The sequence below is a fragment of the Cyrtonyx montezumae genome, unplaced genomic scaffold (assembly GCF_038088225.1).
Source record: "Cyrtonyx montezumae isolate F1298 unplaced genomic scaffold, pur_monq_1.0 scaffold_14, whole genome shotgun sequence".
NCBI classification, from domain to species: Eukaryota; Metazoa; Chordata; class Aves; order Galliformes; family Odontophoridae; genus Cyrtonyx; species Cyrtonyx montezumae.
The window spans coordinates 8,492,417-8,507,149 of NW_027071870.1; the positions used below are offsets into that span (position 1 = coordinate 8,492,417).

Sequence of the window (14,733 nt, forward strand, 5' to 3'; positions counted from 1 at the left end):
GGGTACACAGTTCAAATGTGACATTATAAGTATAAAACATCTCTTAATCACAATATAATTGTGCATGTAAATTCACTACTGAAACTCATGTAGTGCTTTATCACCATGCTTAAAATATGATGGCAGGAGGAAATACATTTAATTTGCAAAAACACCATTTTTTTCTTATCTTTTCTATAATTAAGTTCATTTTAGTTAGGTACATAGATTTTAACAACCCAAATCTTCCAATGGAAAAACTTTGACAAAGTCTGAATGAAGTGCATCTACAGCACTTCAGATTTTCACACTAATTTCACACTAATTCACCTGTTACGTTCTTTTGTTGTTGCTGTTGGCTGATAATAGCAGCAAGGAGAATTGGACTGCTCCTTTTTAAGAAGAGAAGATAAAAGAACACAGTCTAAGGGATCTCCTGCATTAGGCTTAAGCATGTCTGCCTGCACCACGTGCCAGAGCTACTGAATCCATGGAAAACAGAAACGTTAAGTAAAACCTTCATAAAGATGAAAATCCTTTCAGCACCTTCCACCAGAGGCTGTATGGGTGTGCTTTCCTCTCTAAAGCAGAACGTTATTCTACAAACTAAAGCTTTTCAACAGAAATCTTTAAAAATACAGGCTAAAAGAATAAAGAAAAAAGGGCTAAAACATTAAAATAGCAACCACAATAATTGTTCAAGTTTTTCATGTCATTAACACCATGGATTTTATCCAAATAGAAGTAGGTTATGAGTAACATGATACATACATAAGGTACATTTAGATTAACAACTGAATGCGTATTTTGGAAGCGCTTTTATGGGATACACAAAATTTACTCAAGCAGGAAAATAAACATCTGTGCATTGTAACAAGAGTTCCTACAGTATCTGTGTTAGCTTAAAGGAAACTGAAGCTGATAAAAACATACCTCTTGCAGCTCAGAGTCAAGCTGTTGATACAGAGCTACTTACATTTGCTTTCCTCAGGAAGTTATTGAGAACTGCTGTATGCAGCACAGAACTACCTTTTTCAACTAAATAAACTAACAGACTTCTTCAAACATGATGTGCAAGGGAAAGAAGGAATCTCTATAGAGTCTATAGCATTCAAAGGTTAACTTGTTGCCTGTGTTCTCCTGCACATTTTTTCCTTTCTGATACTAGCTTTCACCACTGTCACATCTGTATTCCTTAAAGACAAATAGTTACAGAAAGTCTCAACTCTGACATGCTATGACAATCAAACTGGCATTAAATTATTGCTTGACATTACACTTCTGTGCTTAATGAGGTTAAACTAAGAAAATATACATAGAACACAGTGTTGATTTTTTTCACTTGCTTGTGTACTATAGAAGTCAGAGGATGCTGTACAGAAATGGAAGCCTGCCTAGCGTTGTTTTCTCTTGGTTAAAATTCAGCAAGTTTAACACAGCTGATAAGATCCATGCCCACATAACATACCAAAAGCATGACATCTTCCAAGCTGAGATCAACAGTGTCTTGCAGAGGTCCATTTTGTACCAGCACTCTGATTCAGTGCATTCTGAGAGTTAGAACTTCTGTTTGGAAGAGGCAATAAGTTCTATCAGAAATGCTACAATGCACAACTTCAGCTGATACTTCTGAACTGTGGAATTAAATCAAAATGATGTTTTGAGTTTGGTAGCAGCATATCCAGCCAAGACCAAATGGATGCTGATGTTCCTAAAATTCTGTATAATAAACTTAATGCACGTAATGACATTTCTGAACAATTTTTTGCAATATGTTAAGAGCACTGAATGTGAAGTACATATATTATAATGGATGGAATGATGGACTGCACAAGGAAGGTGCATTCACACTCAGTTGAGACAAATTGTTAGTAAAAAGGAATCGTACCATAATTTTAGTACTTAAAACATACAGCAACTTTCAACATCTATTTCACATTTTAGATAGGAACACTCACTTCTGTATATATTCATCAGTATGCCTAGAGTAAATCCCTTATTACACTGAGTCCACAGAAACAGAAGCCAGTTGAACTTCTCTTCTGGGAGATGCTTGGAGGAGTGCAGTCAAATTTCTGCTTCTCTGAGCTTACAGATCTTCTGATGAGGATGTAACTGCTTCAGACTCTGTATTTTGCTTTTCCACGATCATTGATAACACAAATGTGCTGAAAAAAGTTCAACACTGATTACAATAGCATAGTTAATTACATTATTAATCATTAATGCATTGTTCAGAAATAATTTTGTCTGGCCAACCCAGTAATCTTGCTATTACCCCTTCCTCTCTAGAGACCTGAAATTGTATTCTGATTTCACTTTCTACCTAGAGCACGTTCTGGCACTTGCAATTCCCAGCATCCAGCTCCACCCTTGGGAGTACCACAGGAAGCAAAGACAGGGCTGGTAAAACTTGCATAATTATCTCACTGAGAAAAGGGACAAGTAACATAGCAATAAAATGCCTGAGTCGTCTGGAGGAGTTTTATTTCTGCTGTTACTGCTGTCACTGCATTTACTGGGAGTGATGGAACTGAAATTCTAGGCTCACTGAAGATAGAAGCATGGCAGAAGTGAAAACTTCTGCTTTTAGAGGCTAAGAGGTGGAAAGGAACCGCTCCCAGTGCAGAGCAGAGACTCCTCTGGACTATCTGATGTTTTACAAGGAGCCCTACACTCACTTGGAAGGATCCTGCCATGGCATAAGACCCCAGGAATAAGGTAAATTACAGTCTCTAAGACTGTAAAAAGACAGTGATTTAAAAACAAACAAACAAACAGACAGACAGACAAAAAACTTACGTTCAGATCTCTGAAGTACTCATTGTAGTCTAAGGCATAACCTACCACAAATAAATCTGGAATTTCAAATCCATAATCTGCATTGAGAGAAATAACAAACACCATCAATACAAAAAAAGTGGCTGCTATATAGCCCTTGAATTCATCTGCTGGTTGCCTGACAAGAAAACTATGGATAGGGGAAGTCAGTTCAGGGTCTGTTACTTGTGACTCAGACAGCAAGTGGCCCATTGTGCAGTTCCAGCTCACAGACTATTTATTTGTGAGAGGTGTGTGAACAGCCAGTGGAGAGCAGGAGAGCTGTTTACAATTATCAGTGGCACAACGGACACATTGTGGAAGGAAACCAAAATCAGAGCAGAAAAATTCTGCCCTCCAGAACGGGCAGCTCCATTGGTGTATGTGTGTGATGACAGCTGTCATAAATGATAAAAAAAAAAAAATTATAATTTTAATTCAGAAGTTGCTTACAGAACTATGCAGAGGGTCATGCGTTTTGTTCTGAGGGTAGGCAAAACTGTCATGCACATTATTCTACCAAAATGTGCCACATGCTTCTTAAATTAAAGGCCCAGTCTTAGGGAAGGCTCATGCCCATGTTTAATAAAGTAACTGCATGCAGTGTGGCTGAATCACGCAACTCACACACTTCAAACTAATCTTAGGCATGTATCTTTAGGAGTGTGAAGTTCTGTGCAGTATCAGCACTACAGAAAATGAGTTAGATTCTTTCCAAGTTGCCCATTGTGTAACCAGAGAAGAACACAACCTCGTGGATGCCATTTTTTCGCATGTGATTTTTACAGCATAAAAAATTACAGGCATTCAAGTGAGGATTTTTATTCACTTGTAACAAATTACGTGAAATAATGCACCTTGGAATCACAGAGCATGTGAGGAGATGACATGATTTCAAGCGTGACCTCTGATGTTTTATAAAATTCATCACAGTAAAATTAAACAAGAAAGTGGAAAAAACCTGTTTCATTTTATTAATTATTTCATAAAAATATTAAACTACCCTTCACAGAGTAATTTTCTTGTATCTTTTATACATGTAACCTTTGTTAATCCAGTAAAAACAGATACTTTAACTGACTGGATTAAATTAGAAGTAAAGTATATTACTGTATATTTGGGTCACTGCAGATTATTGGGCTAAAACCACAGGGCTGGGGCCAACATCAACTAGCAGGAAGCTTCCCTGTCTCCCACATCCCAAACGAGTACCCTTCACCCTGCCTCCTGCTCCCCACCTGCCTACTCTCCTTCCCCTGCTCTCAACCTTCCCAGCTCAGCTGTGACCAGAGACTTCTTCAGTAGCAATACTTGCCGATCTCTCCTAGATGGATGTATTCTTTTTAGAGTTTAGCCACATACCTGATATTACATCATTTTTTTCTAAGAAGTCTAAAGTGACAGTAGCTTGGTATAGTTTCATTTAGGGCTCTGACTAAGCATAGTACAGGTACCAACATTGCAGAGAGAAGAGTTGCTGGTATGAGAAGGCTTAAAAAGCCTAATTTATCTTTTGGTTTTTTTTGTGTGTGTCTGTGTGTGGGGGTGATTATTATATTACTGATTACCTTTTAAACAATAATACTTCTCAAAAATAATTTTTACAAATGTTACTGCCTTATAACTATAAAAAACTTACAAATAACTAGGTCACAAAGGAAAAGCTTTTGTGTTCAGGTTAATTCCAGCAGCTCCTCTAAAGAGATGTAATGAGGAAGGAAAAGGAAGAAAAGGACTTTGTCTTCCATATAGTTTGCCAGAGACAGGAGAGAAAGCAATCACCTTTCATGGGTAACACTTCACCCTTTCATAACTTCCTTATGAAATGAATACTCTGCAGAAAACATCAGACAAATCAGGAATCTGGGCTTAAACCACAATTGCACAAATCTTCCCATTGCATCCCATGCTCCCACTGCCAACTGATATTTTACAACACTTATAGCAGTCCACCTAATGACAGAATAACAATAACTTCTTGTACTGGGATGTAAACAATTTCACAACAACACTTACAGTCTGGTCTGTACCCATCAGGCCAAGATGTTCTTTTCACCAACAAACTGTAAAGAACAAAATAAAAATTCTAAATATTCACCAGAGTAAGAAACAGTTTTCTCTGTCAAAAAACCCACAGCTCTCGAGCCATATGAATCACTGTTATCTTTCTGCTGCTTCTTAGACAATAATCAAATGGTAGGGAAGAGATGGGTGTGTTTCCCTTCAAAGTCTTATCAATGCCAGTTGTGAAATGGCTGAAGGGGTCACTGTCACTACAGAACAATACAGTGGCATTTCCCCTCCTGTCCTCCACCCTCCCCTTTCTGACTCAGGCAGCTTTTCTACAGAGTGGTACTGTAGCACAGAGTTAAAGCAGGATCTTGGAACAGGAATCCCACTGAGAAATATGTCGGGCTGGACTAATTAATTACTAAGTTTTGTGATCACTTTACTCACCTTGCCACTTTAATCATTTTTGGATTATATTTTTCTATATGATTAAGCAGAACCTTCATAGTCCTTCCAGTTCCAACAATATCCTTGCAAAACATGACAAATACATTAAGTTAAAAACAAAGGAAAGCTTAAAAGAGAAAATATGGACAATGACAGAGCAGTTCCACATTTTTATTTTGTGGAAATTATACCATTATACACTCTTAGAAGCAGTCATTTTCTGCTCATGAAATAAAGAATGAAAGGTCTTGTCCGTTGCCTCCTGAAAACAGGTATGCTTCTAGTGCCTGGGATCTTACAAGGGACTAGGGATAACTTTATTGGGCAGTGCAAATATACGGATCAGAACTTTTGAATCATGATCAAGACTACTGTATGTCAACACCTCTCCATCTCACGGCTAGATCTGCTCTATCTGTTGTTTACTTAGCCCAGTACAAATGAGTATTTTCCAGATGTGCTGTGCTCAACCTGATTGGAATGAGATTAGTGCGTACCTGGCTACACAACCGAGTGCACATGGGGAGCAGCTGTTGACCCTGAACTCACTGGGTGTGTATTTTTCTTTAGAAAACCTTACCTTTGCTCTCCAGTTATCTACAAACATAAACACAATTTGCTGCAGACATTTTTCACGTTTGTTACAGCAGATAGGATTGACAGGGATGGAGCTTGTAACAGGTAACCATCCATCTCTGTGGCTGATGACTTTTTTCCCCACTGATATGGAAAGACATTCCAGCATCTACTCATTTTCTTCAATACACCAGCCTACTTCTCACACAGGCAGACTGGGCCTGAAATGCCAGTCAGATCTTGACATGCTCTTGAAGCATCTCAGTCGATTTTCTGACATTTTAACACAGAATCACCTACATTATTAATTAAGAAAGATTTTTGTGAAGTGACATGTTCTTTTCCTTAGAACTGAATGCTGTGGATCTACATCAGCAACATATTTATGATGGATCTCCCCAGGGGACCCTCCAGGGTGCAGTGCTAATGAGCAGGAGCCACAGGGACTTGAGAGAATGACTGACATTCCCATGCAGCGTGTGAACAACCCTGGCGTTGTAAAGCATATGTAGGGCTGTGCTACCATTTCAAAGTCATGCAATAGGGAAATTCAGGGCACAATTGCAATTGATTAATCATCTTCCAAGGCACAGAACAACCTGCAGAACGGGAGCTCACAAAGCCCTAAAAACAACAAATCAAGTGACACAGAAACACAAACTCCTGGGTATCTCAAGGCAGAGTCCAAATTAGAGTGGCAGCAATGTAGTTTGATCTCTTTGCAGTTGCAAAAAGACTGAGAAGTTATTAAGTAAAACAACTCCCCCTTCACCACATCCCAGTCAAAGAATCTAAATACAGCCACATTTTGAACACTGAGTGCACAACAAGGACTTTACTAGGTGACTTTCTCCAAGTACAGTATGACAGAAACAGGCAACTTACCTCAACAATTAAAACATTCTGGAAAAAGAAGAGAAAAGAAAAGAAGTTACACAATATTCACAAACTAAATGAAAGAAATGTTTGAACAAATGATAGTTCATGTGCCTGCATACAGCTGGGTAGGACACAGCTCGCTGTTTCATTTCTGTGCACTGAGTAAGAGCCAGCCATTTCTGGACACAGGCAGGGACTGTGACTTTATTCAGCTTTATCTGGATTATCCCCCTTGAACAAGAATGGATGTAGCTCTGGAAAACACAAGCAGGTGGAAGGAATACAAATGGGATGAACTCCACTTCCTTGAAGTGTGTTCAGCAGTGTATGACAGTGTAACCAATAGTTTACTAAAATGGACATAACGTTAACATTAGACTGCAGCAATGGTATTCTTACTCTAAATTTCTTCCTCTCCACACCCCCAGAAATCTCACAGTGAAGGAGTACAAGGCAAGTTGTGTGTCCTACTCTCAGGCTGCAAAGCACCCTCTTCAACTACTGCTGCCCAAGTCAGCAGTGTTACTTGAAGAGAAGTGGTCCAGCCTAAAGCAGAGATGTCAAGCCTTATGACCACTGGACGTCCTGCAAAACCTTAAGACAAATAGTTTCATATCCATGCAGTTCACCAGATGAGCTTATGTTTCCTTTCTAGGAAACTTGTTGGCTTTGCTAAATACTTAACATGGAGACTATCTAATTTTCCCTTCAATCACACGGTCCCAAAGCCAAAAGCTCTGAGAAAGACTCAAACACCATGGAGATGGAGCTTGTGCAGGGTATGCATTTATAAACAGAGCAATACAGATCATACACACACACACACACACACACACACACACATATATATCCAGGTTGCAGTCCCTCCTAATAATTACAGTGCTTGGCAGGGAATTGTGGCATGCTTCATGCACACAACCACTGCAGAAATGTGTTTCCACACACTGTATAATCCCTAGATGTTTCTGAAATGGCAAAACATTTGGTAAAGGTGTGGAAGGAACTCCCAGCAGCAGTTCAGTCAACATCAGCGATGGAGGTATCACTCAAGAAAGCCACTAATTTAGACTGAGCTCTGATGGAATGTATGTTAATCTCAGAGAGTGGCTCCTTTTGGTGTTTCCAAAACAGGCTCCACTGCTCGTTATCCTGCTTGGCACTCCTGACTTTCAACCTCTCAGCTGCTGACAAAGACAACTCTGGGTCTGAAAGACCTAAACCTGTGGAGGTAAAAATTCAAAGGCCTCTCAATAACACAAGTCCAAAGATGTCCTGCCTCTGAAAACTTCTTCCTTCAAAAAAGAATGGAAATATGGAAATCCTCTAGATAAAATGAAGAGACCAAACCCACATTCAGGAGAATCTTATGGTAGGCTTACAGGGACACGCATTCTTAATGGGAGGCATTTGGATCTGAAGGATTTTGGCTCTCATCTGGTTTTCTGGATGAATTTAGAGAAAACACTTTCAAACACAGGCTCAGGACACTTAGGTCTGAGGCATAAGCAGATCACTTGATTCCATCAGTGGATACCTGAAGATTATCTGCAGGAGTGTTGGTTTAACCATCCCCCCAGGGAACTTGCACAGCAGGTGACACATGTAGCTGTCATATTTATAATATGATTAATCTATATATTTTTGATATCCAGAGAGAGCAGAAGAGTGAAGATGTATGCAGAGGTATTGGAAAGAACTTGGTTAGAACTATAGATGGAAATGAGCACACCGTGCGGGATGACTGCAGCTGGCATAGAATCACAGAATCATTTGAGCTGGAAGAGATCCTTTAAAGCCATCTGGTCCAACCCCCCTGCAATGAACAGGGACACCTACACTACATCAGTGCTCAGAGCCCCATCCAGCCTGACCTTGGGTGTCTCCAGGGATGGGGCATCCACCACCTTTCTGGGCAACCTGTGCCAGTGCATCACCACCCTTATTGTAAAAAGCATTTTTCTTATATCTTGTAGAAGAGGCTCACCTGATAATGTCATTCTGACATTCTGAATTACTCCGCCAGTTTACTGCACCTCTTGGTCTTTTGACAAGAACTTTCCACCCAAAGGAAAAACTCAGATCTTCTAGTGACAAGACCTATCCAGCAGATACGACAAGAGATGTGAAACACCAAATCTGGCATGGCAGAGACTGCTATTAGCAGTTTGTCCAGGGCTCTGCAAAGTGATTCCTCCCCAGTCAAACAGCAGAGCAGGGTAAGGGATTCACCAAACAAGGCCCAGCCCTACAGTGCCCCAGCAAGATATACAGGACAGCCCTGAGACAGATTCAACAGTCTAGATTATCAGGCGAGTTCATGGCAAGGAGGCAGGTCTGAGGCCAAGCTCAGAAGTTATTCCACGGGTCAGGATCAAGACCAGTGAGAGTAACCAGGGCTAAACACAACCTGCTGATTGCCAGATCACTTCACAGTCATAAGACAGATCCAAGGTTCAGCTGGGAAGTCAGTCAGTAAATCAGGGCCGCAAGTGGCACGGTTTGTTAGTAAGGCACAGGAATGGCTGGAGCTGAACATCAGTACTTTTACAGAACAGATCAGTCATGGAGTGAAAAGCCAAGGTTGAGCATAACTGGGATTACCGTGTTCAAAAGTGTGGGTAGGAGCCACTGTTGAGACTGGTTAGGATCACTGAGGTCTATTAAGAACACTCAGGGGACTAACAGACTGAGAGAAAAGCATAGTCCTGGGATGTTTCATCTATAGACAAAAATGTTTGTTTTCTTTTCCTACAGTAGCTAGCTTCAGTTATCCTATCATGAACAGCAACATAGATTCTCTTGCTTACTTGCAAGCAGAAATCATAACTGAGGGCAGAGCAGCCTCTCTGGCCATGGAACTGAGATTAAACCAATGGGGAGGAACAGATCTTACTAATTAATTAATGAGAAGAAATCATCATAGGTATTAATAGAAAGCACGGCTAAGGAGATCTTGAAAGATCATCAAGATAATTTTCTTGGTCCAGGGAAACAACTTAAGCTATTTCTCAGAGATATTCTGATTTACCTGTTCTTCAACATGATGAGGATTTCAGATTTGGGATTATGTTGTACAACAGGATTATCAGGAAATATGTCTCAGTGCCTTACTATCTAAGAGCGAAAATACAGTTAGAAAACTTCTATTGCTATTTGTTCTGAACTTGTTTTGCTGTGGACACAGAAAAAAATAATAAAATTCTTTCCTCCACATTTGAAGATAGATAAACTTCCTGTTTCCTCTTCTTCAGATTAAACAGTTCCTATTTATTTGTTTTCTCACAAGTTGCATTTTCTAGATTCCCAAACATTCTTTTGTTCTCCTCTAGAACCCATCCAGCTGGTCAGAATTTTTCTCCAGCTGTGGTGCCCCAAGCCAGAGAGAAGACTTTCCCACTCTCTATACCTTTTAAATTATCCCACTCTCCTTTTAAATTATCCTACGTTCTGTAAATCCCATTCAGTGGTTACAACTTCTGTAAAGCTATGCTGCTGTCTCATGTTCAGTTTGTGATCCACCTATCATCCCTAGCACAGAACTGTTACTTAGTCAGTCTCTCCCCACTTGCACTAACACAAAAGCTTCTGTTTAAAGATGGAAGTTCCTGTTTCTGTGACTGGTGTTACATGTCATTCTTTGCATCAAATTCATAAAATAATTTCTTAAGATCATAATCCCATATTGAAGTATTTTTCTGAGTAGTATCATTAGCATTAAATGCTAATTTCATCTTTTAAATAATGAATTAAATACCGTAGCTATTGAAGAACATGTTTTAATGCACACAATCAGACAATGAAGCGTAATCAACAGTTTCTTGAGAACTTCTTTCTCATCAGCTGTACATCCACCTACTAGAAATGTAATTTAGTCTACATTTCCCTATCACAAATGACTCATAAGAAGGAAGGAAAATGAACGTGGAATCAGACATGCCTGAAGGGTTCGTATGGCCACGACACTAATAGCCACCTGCACAAGACTTCAACAGAGGGGTAACATCTCGTACTGATTAATTATCTTGAGAAGCAATGGTACAGGTGTACTCTGAAATTCTCTAACCAGTGTTCTGTTACTCTTACCACTTCCTCCTCAGATTCTGTGAGTCCAAGAGTTGTACATTACATACACTGAGAGATTTGTTTCTTTGAAAGTCCTTTTTAATCAGGCAGCTGTCTAGCTAAGGAAACACAGATATTCCAGTTTGTATTATACACACTCTCATTATTGCCAAAACATTAATGAGTATTTTCTATGCTTTGGAGACACCCTTTATGTAAGAACTTTGTAGTGGATAAGACACTGTAAAATATTTAGATATGAAAACATATATTAGTAAGCAGGCAACCTGATGGTTGAGAATGATAACAGTAATCCCTGTTTTGATTAGGCAGTTTTACTGTGACTAAAGTAGTCATATTTGACTTGCTTGAGACTGACAGCATTCTAAGTAGTTTGCCATCCTCCAGCACCAGAAATCATCTCCACGAAGACGACATGATGCACTGGGAAATAGACCGTATTGCTGCCTATCCTCTACCTTTCTCCTGCTGAAGTGGGGAACTGCTTGGAGGGCTCCAGAAAAGGGATGGCACTGCAAAATAGCAGAGAAATTAACTGCCAAGGAATGTTTTTACACACAGTACCTGAGAGCAGGAAGTGGTGGTGTACAACTACAGCTGGTTGAAATGGATTTGCTTCTTCTTGAGCAGATGGACAAGAGAAGATAAAAGGAAAATGTAGTGGCTAACAAAAATTAGTACACTACCAGTAATGTCACCAGCATTTTAACTGCAAAACTGGCTGCATCCGGCATCCCTTGGGAAAGGTAATGGATATGAGCAAGTCTTTATTCAGCTTCACCACAAAATCCACCCATGAGCTGGGGGATAAGAGACTGGTAGAATTCATTAGCTTGCGATGTTACTGCAGCAACTGACAGCTGGACACATGATGTGACAACACAGGATGCCAAAGAAAAGGTCTTTATCCAAGTATATGTAAATGTTTGAGGCTCCTATACTACAGAGATCAAGACTGTTTTGTCCTTTCAGATACAGCTGTGGTGGCCGCAGAGGAGGAAACCACATGAAAAGTAATCTGGCCTTCTGGCATGCATTTGATATTTTCTATCTATTTTTGGAGCTTGAAGAACAGGAAATAGGAATACTTACTGACACAGTGACTAGACTGAAGATGGCTTAATTTCTGAGCCATTCTCACCAATGCAAGCTGGGGAAGTATGTCCATAAATCTAATAATGCTTCCAATGTATCTTACAGTGAGAGAAAGACAACAGTCAATTTCTAAAATACATCCTGGAAATACATCTCATAGTCCAAATAAAGAAAGGGAGAAGGGGCAGTGGCTCAACTCAAACAGACTGAAACACCTTTCCACTGAGTCATTACAAAAGTATCGGTAGCCTTCATTGCTGATAGATCAGAGGAATGGCTGGGAGCTGACAGGTTTGGGTGACTGTGATTTGTCCTGCGACCACAGCTTGTTCTACCTGGTAGTAGGGCTGGTGCAATATGTGCTCTAAATCTGTTTTATAAACTCAAGAAGGAAAGGGTTTCTGCAAATCTTAAAATTCTCCACTTCTGAGGGACCAGAATTTCTGACTCCTGTATATGGATATTTGCACTGAGCAGGAATAATATTTACAGTGTGAACTGGATCTACAACAAAGATAAAATTTGCTCTCATATTGTTCTTTAGATGGTAGTAGAAGTTGGTTGTTACAAAAAAGGAGTTTTTGACAATATTACTGTTATATGTAATGAAGAAGCAATCATTTCTACTCCTTGTATTCAATGTGAATTTCTTGTCCCCAAAAACATAATTTCAGTTCTATTACAAACTGCCATGAACTTGTGAATTTAAAAATTAAAACAGAAATTTACAAAAATCAAGAAACAGTTTTCTGTAGTCTACTGCCTTTCAGTGCCACTCAGGCTAATACACAGCTAGAAAGAAGGCTGGTGTTACAACACACGTAAGGAAAATCCTGACTTGTGATAAGCTGAAAAATACTCCAGCCCTGAGTCAATACATTTCTACTGTTTACCTTCCCACAGGTCAATAACAAATGGAACAATGTCAGCTAACAAGACCAAACAGAGTAATGAGATCATGTATAACTCCTGCCTGACAGTAATAAGTTCAATGGAAACTACTTTTTTTCTTCCTGAAAAATATTTTTTTCTAGATTTTGACTTTATATTCCACTTAAAAGCTTAATTTCAATGGAAAAAAAAAATCCTATGCTTTGAAATAATTACTGAATAAGTGTTTGAGGGAAAATTTGTCTTTGTATTCATATCAAATGTAATTTTTTAATAAGTGAAAATGCAAGTTGTAAATTTAGAAAGTATTTCCTGAAAAGTAGAAACTTTACTGAAATAATCAAGTAAACACCAATACTTAAAGCAATACCACAGCTAACAGGACAAACATAGTCCTTGCAAGTACAGCAAGAAAATCAGGTAGGTACACAAATGTTTTTCTCCTTAAATGTCTCAGTATAAATTCAATAGAATACCACGCATACACATTTTAAAAAATAAAAGCTGTTAAAAACCACAAAGAACTGAAAACTGAGAAAAGTAAAAATTACTTCAGACCTGGGAAAAAACACCTTACAGTAAAGTAGAGTTTGTAGCAGGAAGTAATAGCTTTTATTTAATTAACAGCCCAGTTCCCAGCGGGAGAACATTTTTCACAAAGGAACTCTGACCTCTCAGCCCACAACCTCAAAGAGACCACAAAATACCTTCAACAGCTGAGCCTGGGAACAAAAATTCACAACTGCTGCACGCAGTAGAAATCACGGACTCGATGAAATATGGAGTTTATGGCACATTATAATCTTCCACCGCAGCTGACCTCCAACTCATTTATCAGTGTTCCACAGCTGATAATTTGCTCTTATTTTAGCTCAGAAGAATTCTTAACATTTTTATCTGCCTCTTTGGTCATAGGGCAGGTGATCATGTAGGCCAATCACCCTTTTCTCCCAAACTGTCTAACTTATTACCACATTAGGTTAAAATTAATGATCACTGCTAAGCTGTACTTTAGCTTGAAGTTTGCTGATTCTACTCAGACCAAAAAAAGGGTCTGTGGTCTTGAAATGTTTTTTCTTCCAACTATGTCCACTGGTCTAATGTGAACTTCCAGATGTTAATTCTACCTCAAATCCTTGCCTCTACTTCACAACAGGCTCCCAATGGATTACTTTATCTAACAGAAGCTTAAGTAATGACTGGATGATGGGCACATATGCAGCACATAGCAACATAAATTTGATAACGGTGGGCAGCTCAGTCTAGTAAGCAAAAGGATAAAGAAGGCAACAGACAGCAAAAATGTGGTCAGCAAAAAAGCTGACCAAATTCACTGGGAAAAATCAGGCTCACATTTCAGCAGTGATGACAGTTAACTGTTGGTAAAACACCCATGAAGTATAGGGGCTCCATTAAGTTGTTAAAGCTGGACTTCAGAGTAGTTGGTAGTTCAAAAAAATGTAGCCACAATGAAGAATTGTGGGGTGGAACCCTTCAATTTATATCACCCAGTGGCTCAAACAAGAATATAATAGTACTTCAGGATCTTTAAAAGAAAACAAAAATAAAGAATGAAAAAATAAGAAAAAAAAGAAAAAAGAAAGTTAACATAGCCAGATCTGTGGAACTTGAAGGCAGTAATTCAAAAGGGTTGCTATTAAGTTTTGTTAAGCCCACCGAAGGTAACCAGGTAGCAAACTTAAAAGAAGGAAAAACAACTGTTTCACACACATCTTAACTATGAAACTCTTTGCTGCAGGATCTTGTAGAACTATTAGTAGCATACCTGGAATTACTAAGAGATTAGCCAGATGGGGATAGCAATTCTAGCACTGGATCTACTCAGAATGATAGCCCGGATACAATTTTGATTTAGAGAGTCTATATACCAGCTGTGTTTCATATATCCTTTCCTAGTAAGAATCCAGTTAAGTGCTGCTGAAGATGTAACAC

General features: G+C 39.1%; 1 protein-coding gene across 1 annotated transcript in view; it reads right to left on the reverse strand.

The window, feature by feature from the left end:
• Window positions 1–315: 315 nt before the first annotated feature.
• PRTFDC1 (phosphoribosyl transferase domain containing 1) overlaps window positions 316–14,733 on the reverse strand; it is a 44,536-nt gene continuing 30,118 nt past the window's right edge. Inside the window, exons 5-9 of the mRNA XM_065731409.1 lie at window positions 6,718–6,735; window positions 5,257–5,339; window positions 4,816–4,862; window positions 2,782–2,858; window positions 316–2,147 (exon numbers count right to left, since the gene is read on the reverse strand). Of these exons, the coding sequence (XP_065587481.1) occupies window positions 2,100–2,147; window positions 2,782–2,858; window positions 4,816–4,862; window positions 5,257–5,339; window positions 6,718–6,735 (273 nt within the window). The 3' untranslated portion in view covers window positions 316–2,099. The remainder of the gene's footprint in view (window positions 2,148–2,781; window positions 2,859–4,815; window positions 4,863–5,256; window positions 5,340–6,717; window positions 6,736–14,733) is intronic.